At 40.9% G+C, this 13,465-nt stretch overlaps 1 protein-coding gene across 1 annotated transcript; it reads left to right on the forward strand.

The window, feature by feature from the left end:
• The first annotated feature begins 95 nt into the window (after positions 1–95).
• gltpa (glycolipid transfer protein a) lies at positions 96–13,273 on the forward strand. Its single transcript, XM_088618120.1, has 5 exons — positions 96–354; positions 8,877–8,935; positions 9,016–9,149; positions 9,235–9,385; positions 9,995–13,273. The coding sequence occupies exons 1-5, from the start codon at positions 252–254 to the stop codon at positions 10,175–10,177; spliced, it is 630 nt and encodes a 209-aa protein (XP_088474246.1). The 5' UTR covers positions 96–251; the 3' UTR covers positions 10,178–13,273.
• Positions 13,274–13,465: the final 192 nt, after the last annotated feature.

The following is a 13,465-nucleotide window of genomic DNA, read 5'->3' on the forward strand; positions in this document are numbered from 1 at the left end:
CACGGCTCTGGGAGTTTCTGTTCGGTATTGGCTGGTGTTGTCCCGCCCACCTTGCACCTGATAGGCTAATCCGAAAATCCAGCTGGAGCCACTCGCTCGCTGTGCGGCCCCCCGAGCTGTCAGTTCAGTCGCTCCTCTACTCCTCCACACAAGCGCTCTCTCTGACAGTTCCGGGTTTCTGTTTTTGAAGCTTTATTTCCCCCTCGATTGACGAGTTTTAAATTACGGTTTTGCCGTGACAGTCGCACACCATGGCTCTTCTAACGGAGCATCAGTTTAAACAGCTTCCAGCCGATAAGCAAGTGGATACCAGATCGTTTTTGGAGTCGGTGTCGTACCTTCCGTCTTTCTTCGGTAAGTTTCTTTAAATTCACCTGGGCAGGGAGGACACATCACCTTTTTAGCAACGGATGCCATTCCTTTCTGTAAACAAAGCGATCTCGGGGAGTGTTGCAGTGTTATCTTTGTGTTTCCACATAAGGATCTAAATCGCGTGAAGTCGTATTATCTATTTTTTAAATCACCTTGAAGTCTCTTCACTTTATGCATGCACTTTGGAAATTTGTTTTAATGATCCAGCTTCTTTATAAGACCTAATCTGACCACGGTCATGTAAACAAGGAGTTTTATCGCTACGTTGTGGTCTATTATATCAGTGCGTAATAGTAGCATTTTTTAAACGATCGGAAGTTAAATCTTTTCATTCAGCTGCTCCGTGAAGTTAAGTCTAACTTTGCCTCGGTCGGAGGCGAAGGTTACTGTAAGATTCGGTGATGTTCCGTGTTTGAGATTTGTGCTCTGCATGTGTTAAGAAACAAAAAGAGGTTTCAGAGTGCTGCTTGCCCTGTACGCAGTGATTACCAGAATTGCAATAAATGAAACTCCGCTGAAAACGTGCAGAACTGCACTACACCGCAACATCGTTTCGTCTTTGAATACAGTACAATCGTAACAGACATTGCTTGAGGTATATTTATCGTTTTGGCTGATTGGAATATATTGTTGTTAATGCCAAATAATCAGCAGTTAGTAACTAATTAATTATTCGATTAATTCGTATTTCCTATTAATTGATAACAATTCCAATGGCATTTTAAATCAACTGCACGAACGGTGTTACTACCTAGAGCTGCAGAGGAAATTTAAACCTACATTTATTTAAGAGAAATTGAACAGATTACAGGGTCTCGATAACATAGAACCGCCGCTTATCTTTGCTTAATCTTCTTCACTTTCTCCGGCTTCAACATCCAAATGAAAAACCTGATAGCCTGAGCCTGGTGGTATCTGGATCCCGGGCTGTAAACATAAGATGCTGCCTTTAAACGTGAGAAGCGCACTGCTTGTCTAATCTATATTTACAGCCTGATAGTAATCCCACGCTTCACTACGATGGGTTGACCCAGAATGAACAAGTACTCGTTTAATTACTGTTATTCAACAGACTAACGACTGCTTTATAAAGGAACACATTCTGTAATGTGGGTAGCTCAAAAGTCCCTTCTCATGTTGTGTATAAAAAAATAACAAAATCGTTTTATCCTGCTCGTTGTTGGATAGACACTCATTCTGTTTTGATAGCTACACTTATCTACACTTCATCTATAAAATACAGTTTAAAGACTTAAGTTCTGTATAGACCTGGGGGGGTTAGGGAAGTCATTGACTCTGGGGTAAGTGACTGCAGGTTCTGATATTTGCAACATATTAAACACACCTATGCCTTACTTTAAATGGAGAACAGATTTTATTTTAAGGCCACAATATAGTAAAAGGCACAGAGCAGCACTTTCCATTTTTAATGACTAGGCAGCTCTAATCAACTGGAATGTGAATGTAGTATACTCTTGGAGTGTATAAAACCCATCATTGCCTGATTTCCTGTTATGTTCTGCAGTGATGAGCAGACACGGGCATTGTGATTGTAGCACAGGGGTCTCCCTGACGGGAGATGGGTCTGTAAGGAGGGGCGTACCTCAGTTATCTGATGTATGCTTTGTTTTACCTGTTTAACTGTCCTTTGTTTAATTTTGTTACCATTTGAAGACTGGTCTTTCAAGGTTGGTAATGGATATTTTAGTGTCTGATTGCATTGTTTTCTTTGTGTGTGTGGGTCCCCAATATACATAAAATGGTGAGGGGCGTATTGTCTTTACAGCATACTCTCATTAGACGAAACAGAACAAAGGAATGGAAATTGGAGACTGACTCCTATTAAGCATTGATGCTGCATTATATACTACTGTACATAGAATATCTCATGTCCCAAAGACTCCAGTGCTTTTCCAAAACACTTTCTCAGTGACTTATCTCCTGCTGAGTGTATGTGTGCATCTGAAACCAACAGCGGTAGTTTAATCTCTACCTGGTGCCCGGTGCCACTTTAAATAACCAGACAGATTTCACAACGCAGACAGATTTCCATCAAGGTCAAACATACCACCAATGTATTGGCTTTAAGCTTGAAAATATTGTATACAAACCTTACAGAAATTTCGGCAGATTTTGACATACAATCTGCTGTAAAAAGGAAGGCAAATGCTTCAGGTTTCCTGACCTAACTCCTACAGTGAGTGGCTTTTACTGGGTGGTAGGGACAGTTCTTTTACATAACCTCTAAAGCAGATTAATCTGCTTTTTTCCCACATGCTGTTCATATTACAAAGATTGTTCAAGGATGCTGTCCTAGAACGCTCTTTCTACAATCCTCTTAACAGCTTCTAATATGGACTTTTGTTTCTCTGAGCATCACCCTGATCTTAGTGAGAATACAAAATCAGGCACTGCTTCAACCTGACGTTACAACTAGACGTTTCAATTGGAGACATCCCGAGGAGGTAAAATTCGAAAATAAACGTCTGTCCTCATTCTGATTCACAACACAGTCACACATATCCATTCTGTACTTCCACACAGCCTTTCCTCAGTGGTAACCACTGAAATGTGAAGGTTGAAATGATTATTCGGCTCTCAATGAGGGGCAGTGACATTGCAAACCTATTCGAAGCCAATCACAACATTTCCCCTGAGCCACAGATTCCCTATAGCAGCTTTATACTGTGAGACATCGCCTTTAACATGCCTTAACCTTTTAGGCATCCAGAGGCCATTTTTGCCTGGAATGGATGTGCCCTTCTTAAGCAGATTAATTTGAACTGTTTGTTCCCAGCTCTTAAACATGCTGGACCTTTAACCATGGTATTCTGTAAGTGAAATAAAAACCCCAAACCTGTGACTAGAAACAAAAGGCAAATATTTCAACGAAGCAGCTTCTTAGACCAACTAAGAATTCAATAATCTAATGAAGACGTTCAAGTAGGTGGCTGCGTCAGCATGTGTAGGCTGCAATGGAACAAGGATGGGTTTATTCCATGCTGAGAGGAAAAGAATAGACACATCGTTTCGGCTGGGGAGCTCCTTCGGGCCGAAACATTGTGTCTTTTCTTTTCAGCATGGAATAAACCTTCACTTGTTCCTTTATCTAATGAAGGTGGGATGGTCCAGCAGGGGTGGGGGTCACCAGGATCAGGATTGGGATTGGGACTATCAGGATTGGGAACCACTTTGTTGAGATTGGTGAATTCCTCATAAAGGTGAACCGTGTAGCATGACAATGTGAAAGGAGAATGGTGAGGGATGGATAGGAGAAACCTTGTTTTCTGTCCTGCTCTATGGGCAGTAGCAGCGCAGGCGTGAATAAGGGAGGAGAGGTTGCACAGTTTTTAAACTGGAGTTGTGGAATGTGTTGTCTACATGGGGTCTGAATCCCTCCTTTTCTACTGCTGTGGTTTGGAAATGCTCTTCTTTTGTTCAGTAAAGGTTGCTTGTTTATCTTTCTTTATCTTTATTCTTTATTTCTTTATTAGCCCTGTACACTTTCTTGCATTAGGAATTTGTCTTTTCGCATACCCCAGCTTTTCTCCATGGAGACACAGACACACAGACAGGGAGAGAAGCTGGGGGTCAGAGCGCAGGGTCTGCCATTGTACGGCGCCCCTGGAGCAGTTAGGGTTAAGGGCCTTGCTCAGGGGCCCAACGGAGTAGGATTCCTCTGCCGGCCGCGGGATTTGAACCGGCAACCTTCCAGTCACAGGAGCAGATCCTGAGCCACACTCCGCCCCAAATTCTTAGCCTAGTTAACATAACCGGTTTCTAGTCCCACAAGAGCGAGATTCGGGAGGAGTGGGTTTCTGTGCAGACTACAGCACTGAGCCGCTGCCTGGAGGCTTTTCAGTGTTTCGGTTAATTGTGGGGCAGAGTAGGATTCTCACAAAACTGCATTCTCAGTCCTGAAATTTAGCACCACTTCAGACTTAGTAATTCGCTAGTGTGGCAAGTATAAATATTTATTAAACACCCCGGATGAAAAATCAATACAGTTTGTTAGGTGCTGTAGGGCATAGTGGCTTAATGTATTTATAATATTTATATAATACACTGAATTGATGAGCATATTTATTGATGCAATATCCCAAATAGTGAATTGCAGTTGGTGGGTGCTCCACACGTTTCTTGGGTGGATTAGTTGTGTTGGGTGTTGCACAGATTTGGGGGTGTATAGGGAAGGGAGAGGAGGCAGGAGTTAGATGGGATTTACTGATTCCACATCTTGGGAACAATGCATAATGCATAAGGACTGTGTTTAAAGGCACTGGCCATTTACAGTCTTCCCCGATTGCCTCTAACCGCAATATGCCTGTGCAGGGGGTACAGTATGTGTGCGAATCACACGCTTGTATTAAGAAAACTCCTGTTACAGATGTGTTATATTTGGAAATGCCAGAGTTAATCTCTTTTAATCTGTCTTGGAAAGGCAGGGCCTGATTGTTGACAATAAAGAACTCCATTGTGGTAAGGTAGTGGAAATGGGCATTGAAATGTAGCGCAACCGGGAATTCACTTTCTTTTCCTGTATTCCCATTAATTTCTGCTCTGAAACCCTGACGGAAATTATCAGTACAAAAACCTGAACACAAAAATTCTCCAGGTCACGTGCGCTTTGCTCGTTAGGCTACTTCACATGCAGGGTTTTACATTAGGCTACACTCGCTCGGTTCACAAGCCTTAAAGGCAGATAGGAAAAGAAGTCAACTGAAATGAAGAAATGAAACCGTTGGTTCATTGTTCTATATATATATATGAAAGCAGGCTGTTTCTCCTAAAGTACGTCTAGTATTTGTGAAGTTCAATTAAGGCTGAAGGGTTTTAATTCCTCGGCTTTCCTGTCATAATTTAACCGTTATTGTGTTGGATGAAACTGTGATGGTCTATTACCTTGTTCTTGAATATTTACTGTGCTCTGTCTTTGAGACACTAAGTTGTAGAGCAACTTAGTGTCTGGAAGCATTAAGCGATTTCCCCTGCCATCCAATCTTAATTAAATGTGTAGTTAAATTAAATCTGTAGTTTGACCACTTTGACAACATAGGTTATTAAACGTGAATCTAAGCTCGTATGGTCAATTTATTTATGCTTTAGGTCTGTGTGGTTGTTCCTTGAAGTTATGCATAATGCAGTTTTAATGTATAATGTAAGTGACCCTGAATAATAATAATAATAATAATAATAATAATAATAATAATAATAATAATAATAATAAAAAGAATCAGATCTCATCTCTTTTCAGTTTGGACATATAGAACTTTCCACTCCTGATATGTGATCTATTATCACAGTTGTGTTTAGCTGAAGCAGTTATGTTTCATGAGAGATAATCTTTTTGTATCATATTTCTGTACCAAGCAGCAGCAGACCTCTTGCATACATAATTTAATCCCCTGCCCTCGACTTACTGTTAGCAAATTGATTAGTGTGGTGTTGAGTTGCTGTACCCATTCACTGGCAGCACAGAACCAGGGCATTCTTTGTGTTGTGCTTTATTGCATTAATATACTCCTATCAAACCTTTTCTATTGAACCTGCCATCTGAAACACCCAGAGTGTTCAAGCGCTGTGTATAGTTTCAGTGTGCTTGCTTTCGGTTCTTTGGTTTCTGTCCTCTCGTATTGTAACGTTTACTGATCCTCAACACATAATCCTCAAAAACACATTCAATAACTTTGGGGTTTCTAGGACAAAAAGATATGATACATATATAATGATCTATATATGAATGCTTCTTAGAATATAGGGATTTGAATATTAATGTTCATTCCAGTAAAGCACAAGTTAAAAGTTTGCACAGACTCACACACAGGGCCCATTTTCCCAGGAGCCAGTCAACCAACCAGCATGTCTTTGGACTGGAGGAGGAAACCCACATGAACACCTAAAGAATTAACTCCACACAGACAGCACTCCAGGTGTGGATTTGAACCCGGGCACCAGTGCTGTGAGGTGGCAGTGCTAGCCATTGTGCAACCATGCCACTCTGTGCTGTCTGCCATCCCACTAATTAATAATTAGGGCTTCTTGTTTTCGGTTTTAACCAATAAACACCATCAGGTTAAATCGAATAGGCCTCATCTAAAGTATGGCGTTTATCTTAGAAAAACAACACATACCCTATGAATTTTAGAATATTGTAGGCCTGGAAATTGTGGTGTTTGTGGTGTGTTCCATTGTTTGTACAGTATTTGATGATTGGAGATCTACAGTTTTAAAAAACAAAAGCAATGATTAGAAATTTTGCAAGTGACAATTGGAGAGCAGAGAGAGAGAGACTGTGAGTAAAATACATACAGTATATATATATAGTTGTTTTTATATGAAATGTTTCCAAATTTAAGAAACAAAATGCCTTGCTCAAATCTAACATCTTAATCAACACTGCGATCCTCACAATACTAATTGTAAACATGAAAACTGCTCTGTTGCTCAGAGAGCCCAGAAGACTGAGCCCATGATGGCTATTCTGGGGGGAAACAAGGCAAGATACTGCTGGGTTCCCATATAGTCTGGGCAAAATGAACTATCTGCCAGAGTTATAGATTTGCCTGCTGTTCAACTGTTACACAAAACTTAAACATATCTTTTATATATGCTTCAATATTCCTGAATTCCTAAACGTTTGAGTGTATATGAATATTTGTGTAAAAAGTTGGGAAAATGTTTAATAGTTATTAAAAATATTTTAATGATTATTTAATTTATTAAAAACAAAACTCTTATTTTAAAGGGCTGCAAAAGGTAATATTGTCTCCATTTCTCAATAAAGGCATTGCGTTCAATCCAGGCACAATAATTAATCGATTATGCTTCTGGGCAACCAGTTCTGTCGTGGCAAAGCACGATTATGTTCCTTTGCATCGAAAATACTCCACCACAGTCTGCAACTCCCAGCCATGGGTTTGACACCCCCAGGCTCGGCAGTGTGATGTTTCAGCACCAGAGCCTGATGAGAGAACACAATGCAGTTACGAAAGCTCTCGGGGGGGAAAAAGGCCTTATTATGTATGAAGAGAACAGAAAAAAGGGAGTTGAGATAATAAGATCATTCAGGAAAAATCACTGTTTGGTTCCAGCGGGTGGGGGTGGGGGATCGGAACTTTCTGTAACTGGAGATGCCCTGTGTGTGGATAACAATACACAGCAGGCCGCAGTCAGGGAGCTGTAGCACTGTGCAGAAGTAGTGCCCTGGCAGAATTCACGCCCCCTGCCTCAGTGTACAGCTGGACATTCATACTGTACAGCTGGAGTGAGCACAACCAGCTAGAGATTACAGCTATCGTAACACCTTAACCTGGATTTCTTTTAAAAAGAACAATATTAATCACACTATCCATTGATCTCGATGAAGCTTTTTTCCAAAGAAACATGCATTTCTTACTCTAAACAGACACAAAATTCCAGATCAGTCTCCATCAAATGAAGAGCCACAGCTTATACACAACGGGTCAGTTCACTGAAAAAATCTGTGTGAAGTTGCTTGCTCGAGGGCATTTGGGTGATCTGAGCACTACGAAGGGATCTGAACCTGCAACCTGCCAGTCAGGAGCCATGTGGCTCCACACTGCTGCAAAACAATTTCTTGATTAGTGCGATCGTTTGTATTTTAAAAGTTAAAACTAGCAAGCTATCCAATAAGAATTTAAGATAGGTTACAAACAGGATGTAACCTTCAACACATCCAGCTCAGATGGATTATTTCTTGGTATTCTTGCTGGGGTCATTGAAAAGTGAAAAGGAGGGGTTTTGCATTCTGAGTTTGCAGAGAATGGATGCAAATTGGAAATGAATGTTGTTTTCTTAGGAAGCTTCCCTCCTGGTACTGGATTGTCTTGCATTCTGATTGAAGAATTACAGTACGATTTAATAATGACCCATTAATGGAGAAAGCTCCTGCAGTTCATTAAAAGACAACTTAGAAGAAAAGAGGATGGCTGTACCCTGCACTGAAGAGAAGTAATGATGTGGCCCAGTGCCTTAAAATGTGGCACAGGGGATTTTGTAAATGGGCCAGATTGCACAAGTGTGCCCCAAAATTGGCCCTGAAAAATACATGAGGCAGCATGACCCTGACAAACCTGTCAGGCTTTCCTCAGGGTTGAATTATTGATGAGCGGAATAGGGACGATTGTAAAGAGTCAGAAGGTGAAGACAATTCCCCTCCGGCAGCCATTGAGTAGTGACACCTTGTGCCCTTGTCTGTACTTCTAAAATTTAATCTGTTCTTTTTTATTCAAATACTACCTTCATGAAACTTCAACTTTTTTATTTCTGATCTAAAAATAATGTTCACTTAAATTCTTCACATGCAGCAGTTTCATGCACCTTAGAGAGAAAGCGTTATTTTTTAAGAATACATATTTCATTTCTTTCTTGTTTGTACATCAAAAAAAGACTGAACATTCTGTATTCCTTCTTATCTGCTGCACCCTTTCATTTTAGTTTCTTTCCTATCTAAAACTGTGTTTGTGCTTCTCTTTTCTCTTCAGACTGCCTGGGCTCTACAGTATTTTCACCAATCAAAGCTGACGTTAGTGGAAACATAACAGTAAGTACTCGCTCCTTCCAGAACCGGAACGCCCTGGCTGAGAAGAAATTGCAGTTTCATTCTTGCCCGTTTGTTTTTAGAAAATCAAGGCAGTGTACGATACAAACCCCACCAGGTTCAAGACCCTGCAGCACATCCTGGAGGCTGAAAAGGAGATGCATGGAGCAGAGTGGCCTAAAGTTGGCGCTACTCTAGCTCTCATGTGGCTGAAAAGGTGAGATTTGAAGCGACTGATGGAAGAGGCTCTCACGCCTTGCCTTTAGGTACTATGACAGTACTGAGGTTCTGTTCTCCTCCAGGGCTCTCAAGTTCATTCAGGTCCTGCTGCAGAGCATTGCAGATGGAGAGAGGGACGACACCAACCCCAATCTCATCCGGGTCAACGCCACCAAAGCCTACGAGATGGCTCTGAAAAGATACCATGGCTGGCTGGTTCAGAAGCTGTTCAAGGTGAGCGCCGCACGTTTGGAGGGTTGTGGGGGGGTGAGGGGTGAGGACACCACAGTTACCAAATACATAATGTAGTTGCTTTTTACTATGAGATGAAAAAATGGGATGGTTGTTTCTTTTAAGTTATTTAATTTGTAGCTGGATTATAGACCATAAGGCTTAGGACAGGGGTCTTGCACTCAATCCCTGCAGAGCCCACTTTCTCAGTGCATTATTGGTCTAGTTACTTCATGAGCTGCTCAGCAAGCTCTTAGGTGATTTACAGGGCACTGTACCTTTAATGAAGTGACAGATTTGTGTAATCAGCTCCGATAAACTTCTATAAAATCCTATACTGTACATGTGGTATTTAGAAAATAATTAGGTTAATTGGTTAGTTGATTGATGAGGTTGGAACAAAATGCAGAAGATACCAGACCTTCCAGGGAACTGGGTTTGAGCTTCCTGCTTTAGAAAGAAACACAGTGCAGTTGGTCATTGTTATTATCATTGTTGCGTCACACTGGTGTGTTGTTGGCAGTCCTGTCCTTATTGGTCATGATGTGGGATAAAAGATGAAGAGCTGCAGAAAGAATGTGGATGACTGGGATCGTGGATCTTTCATTGCAGGCAGCTGTGTACGCTGCTCCCTACAAGTCTGACTTCCTGAAGGCCCTGTCGAAAGGTCGCGATGTCAAGGAGGAGGAGTGTCTGGAGAAGATCCGCCAGTTCCTTGTGAATTTCACGGCTACAGTGGATGCCATTTACGAGATGTATAGCAAAATGAACGCCGAGCTGGACTACACGGTCTGACCTCACCCTTGCCAGACTGAAACACACACACACCCGTCCCTTTACTCCTGTACATCTTGCCTCCATTTTCAAGAGCATCAGGGTCACCTCTTGGGCTCAGAGACCTGGTCCTCCCTCCTTCTCTACCACATTGGCGGGGAGCATCTGAAGACGCGCTGATTTCACCTGTGGACTTGAGAGGCTCACTGTCATTTACTCTGGTGCCTTCACACCTCTCAGCTCACCTCTTTTATGCATTCTGCACCTCGAAGGCTCATAATAGGCAGCCCTAGGTCAATCAGGCAATTGTGTGGGAGGGAAGATGGTGTTGTAACTAATGCAGTATGGTGTGCCTTACGTTTTAACTTGTCTAGCAGGGATAATACTGAAATGTGAATGTAATAAATGCACTTTTTAGCTGGTTCTGTTTGATCACATAGATAACACCGTACAGTTGTTTTAAAATGTACCACTGAGGCGTTTGATCGCCTTAAGCATTACACAGTCTAACGATGCTTATTAAGACTGTCTTCAGTGCCTGTTCGGAACTCTCTGAAATTAACATCATCAGCCTTCCATAGTCATGTAAGCTTTTGGAATTCCTAGCCAGGGAAGTCTTAATACAGTAATTTCCCTTGCAGTAGGAAGTAATGCAAACATGGTTAAACTAGTTTGTAGCATGGTAATTGATGGTGGAGATTGAAGAGATGACGTGACCTTAGGTTGACAAGCCTATCCAGGGATTTACTGTCTCCACAGAAAATTGGAAAATGATGAGTGTGGGTAGAAAGAAAATGCCGAAATCATGCAACATCTGGCCTTGGCCGAAATCATGCAACATCTGGCCTTAACCACAGGCTGCACTGAAATCTGAAACCCAGACCCATTGCTTCCAAGTATCTTGAGGTTGTTGTTGCATATGCACATTGCAGTAGTTGAAACCCTGGATGTTTTGCCAGTAATGCATATATTACCATTACACACGTGTCGTTTCAAAGGGTTTGTGGGTTTTCCTGCTAAAAACAGGAGCTGCTTCTTTAAACAGAGAGTTGTTGAAGTATGGAATAAGCAGGGCTCCAGCACCCAGCCATGTAGAGAAGTTGATACCCGGGCTTCTTTCAAGAAAACACTGAATGAGCTGCCTGGATCAGTTAGATACTAAAAGCCAAATGGCCCTGAGCCTTTTGTGAACATTCTTATGGGAGCTGAATGAAATATTTACAGACCTGTCTTTGCTCTTCCATAGCTTCCACCTCATCTGGCCAAGAGCTTTCATCATGAATGTAATGGTTCATGCACTGAGCTCAGAGGAATAGCAAATGAAGTTTCAAAGTGGAGTACAAGAAAGTCTGTGACTTACTCTTTCACCTTGGAAAGACATTCCCAAAAATGAAACACAAGGGGTCAGTGAGAGGAAATGAGCTGGAAAAACTTTTTTTTTTGTTTGTGATCTGCTGGACCTGTGGGATGTGATATGCATGGATCTGAAACTACAGATGCATGGAAGTGTAAGGAAAGAGGGGATTTTTGGATGGGAAAAGGGGAAATGCTGTTGAACAAAGTAACGGAAAGGTCATCAGTTCAGGACCTGTTTGATTCTTTCAGGCTGGAGGGTTTAAATACTTTTCATTTCTAAAAATTGCATTGTTGGCAATACATTCTTGGGGTATTTCTCTCTCACACTTAATCATATGGTTTGTAAACCTTAACTAGTACTGTAATCTCTTCCAGCATCTTGTGAGACTTTAATTTCATATAGGTTAAGAATAATTTTTAAAATGGCAAACTCCACAGGCTTTATCTAATGCCCTGCTCAGAGCTTGTCAGTTTTTATTGAATTGCAATTAAGTCTGGAAGCGCCTTTTTCTACATATATCAAAGTGACTCAGAACTCAGAACGTGTCCTTCACTGCTCATACCACAGAAGAAGCTTTAATACCATGGTGCATTATTAGGATCTCTTCAGTTTGTTTTTTCTATGTCAAGTTTTGTGCTCTATGTCCCCATCTCCTGTGCATGGATCACAGAATTACCATGAGAATATGTATAAAGTTTAAGGCAAAAGCACACTTACCATAAATGCCTTAATGAGGTGGCTGATGTTGCATAGTCCAACCTTACATCCAAATATGGGACGGGTGAAAAGACAGTAAAAATTAAATTTTCTGTTTAATAATAAGAACCCTTTTCCTTACCCTTTTACTAAATGAATACAAGTTGTATCGTAGCATTTAATTAACCCAGTGAGCTTTGGGCACATGCTGCTTTTTCCTTTCTGTTACCTGTTACATAGTTGTATTTATTCACACAGCTTTGGATCAGTTTCTGCCAAGATCATTTTGTGTTCAACGAACAGCTCTAGAAAGAAGAGTTTCTGATGGGGAGCCACAAAGCTGGACCGGCTGGGTTTACAGGGTAGATAAACTAGCACTTTGTCTGCGTGCTCCCAATTTTTTTCACCCTGCTTTTCTAGACTTGGCTCTATTTTACAGAAGCCCTTTTTCCAAGACCCTTGGTCAAGAAGGAGATTGCACATTAGAGGAAGCACAACAATGAGATTTAAATATATACATATAAAGTACTTTAACCCTGGAACAGGAATAATATTTGTTTTTACCTTTGGACAACACTGGAAATAGGATTGTGGTTGTGAGGCAAGTGGCTGTATTGTTTTCTTTTCATTATCTTTCCATCTGTCTTAGTCATTTCACGGATGCCTGCAGGGGATTTAAAAGCAATACTTGGAATGAAGTGTTTCAGTTACATGCACATATGTTTTTCTTTTTTATGTCCTACAAGCCTTTTATTTTTTAATGTTGTAGCTATTGAGATGAGTCTGCTCATCACCAGCACACCTGTACAAGCAGGTACATTAGCATAGAATGGGTGTGTAACAGTAACAGACCACATTGTTTGCTCTTGACCACCTAATTGCACTAAAGAAGACCATTAAATTTGCTGTATATATTTTTATTTAACAGAAGTGGTTATGTTTGAAATTGGAGAGATGGTCTACACGTCTTGATAAATTGATAAACTGTATTTCTGTTGAGTCTTGCAAAACCAGTTAAGATGTCTAGATGTAGTACATAATTAAACGTTTCTGGTTTTATTACAGATGTATGAGTGCTTGACATTCTTACAGAGGTGGATGTGACTAAACAGAAAATCACAAGTACAGTATATTGGTATTCCAGTCTGACATTCTAATATTTTTTGAAAATAAAATGAATCGGTAAACTATTAAAATGGTGTTGCATTTTTATTCTACTTTTGAGATGTTCGAGTTTCAGTTTTAACATAATAAAT

Source organism: Lepisosteus platostomus, chromosome 24 (assembly GCF_059453375.1).
Source record: "Lepisosteus platostomus isolate fLepPlt1 chromosome 24, fLepPlt1.hap1, whole genome shotgun sequence".
Taxonomy (NCBI): Eukaryota; Metazoa; Chordata; class Actinopteri; order Semionotiformes; family Lepisosteidae; genus Lepisosteus; species Lepisosteus platostomus.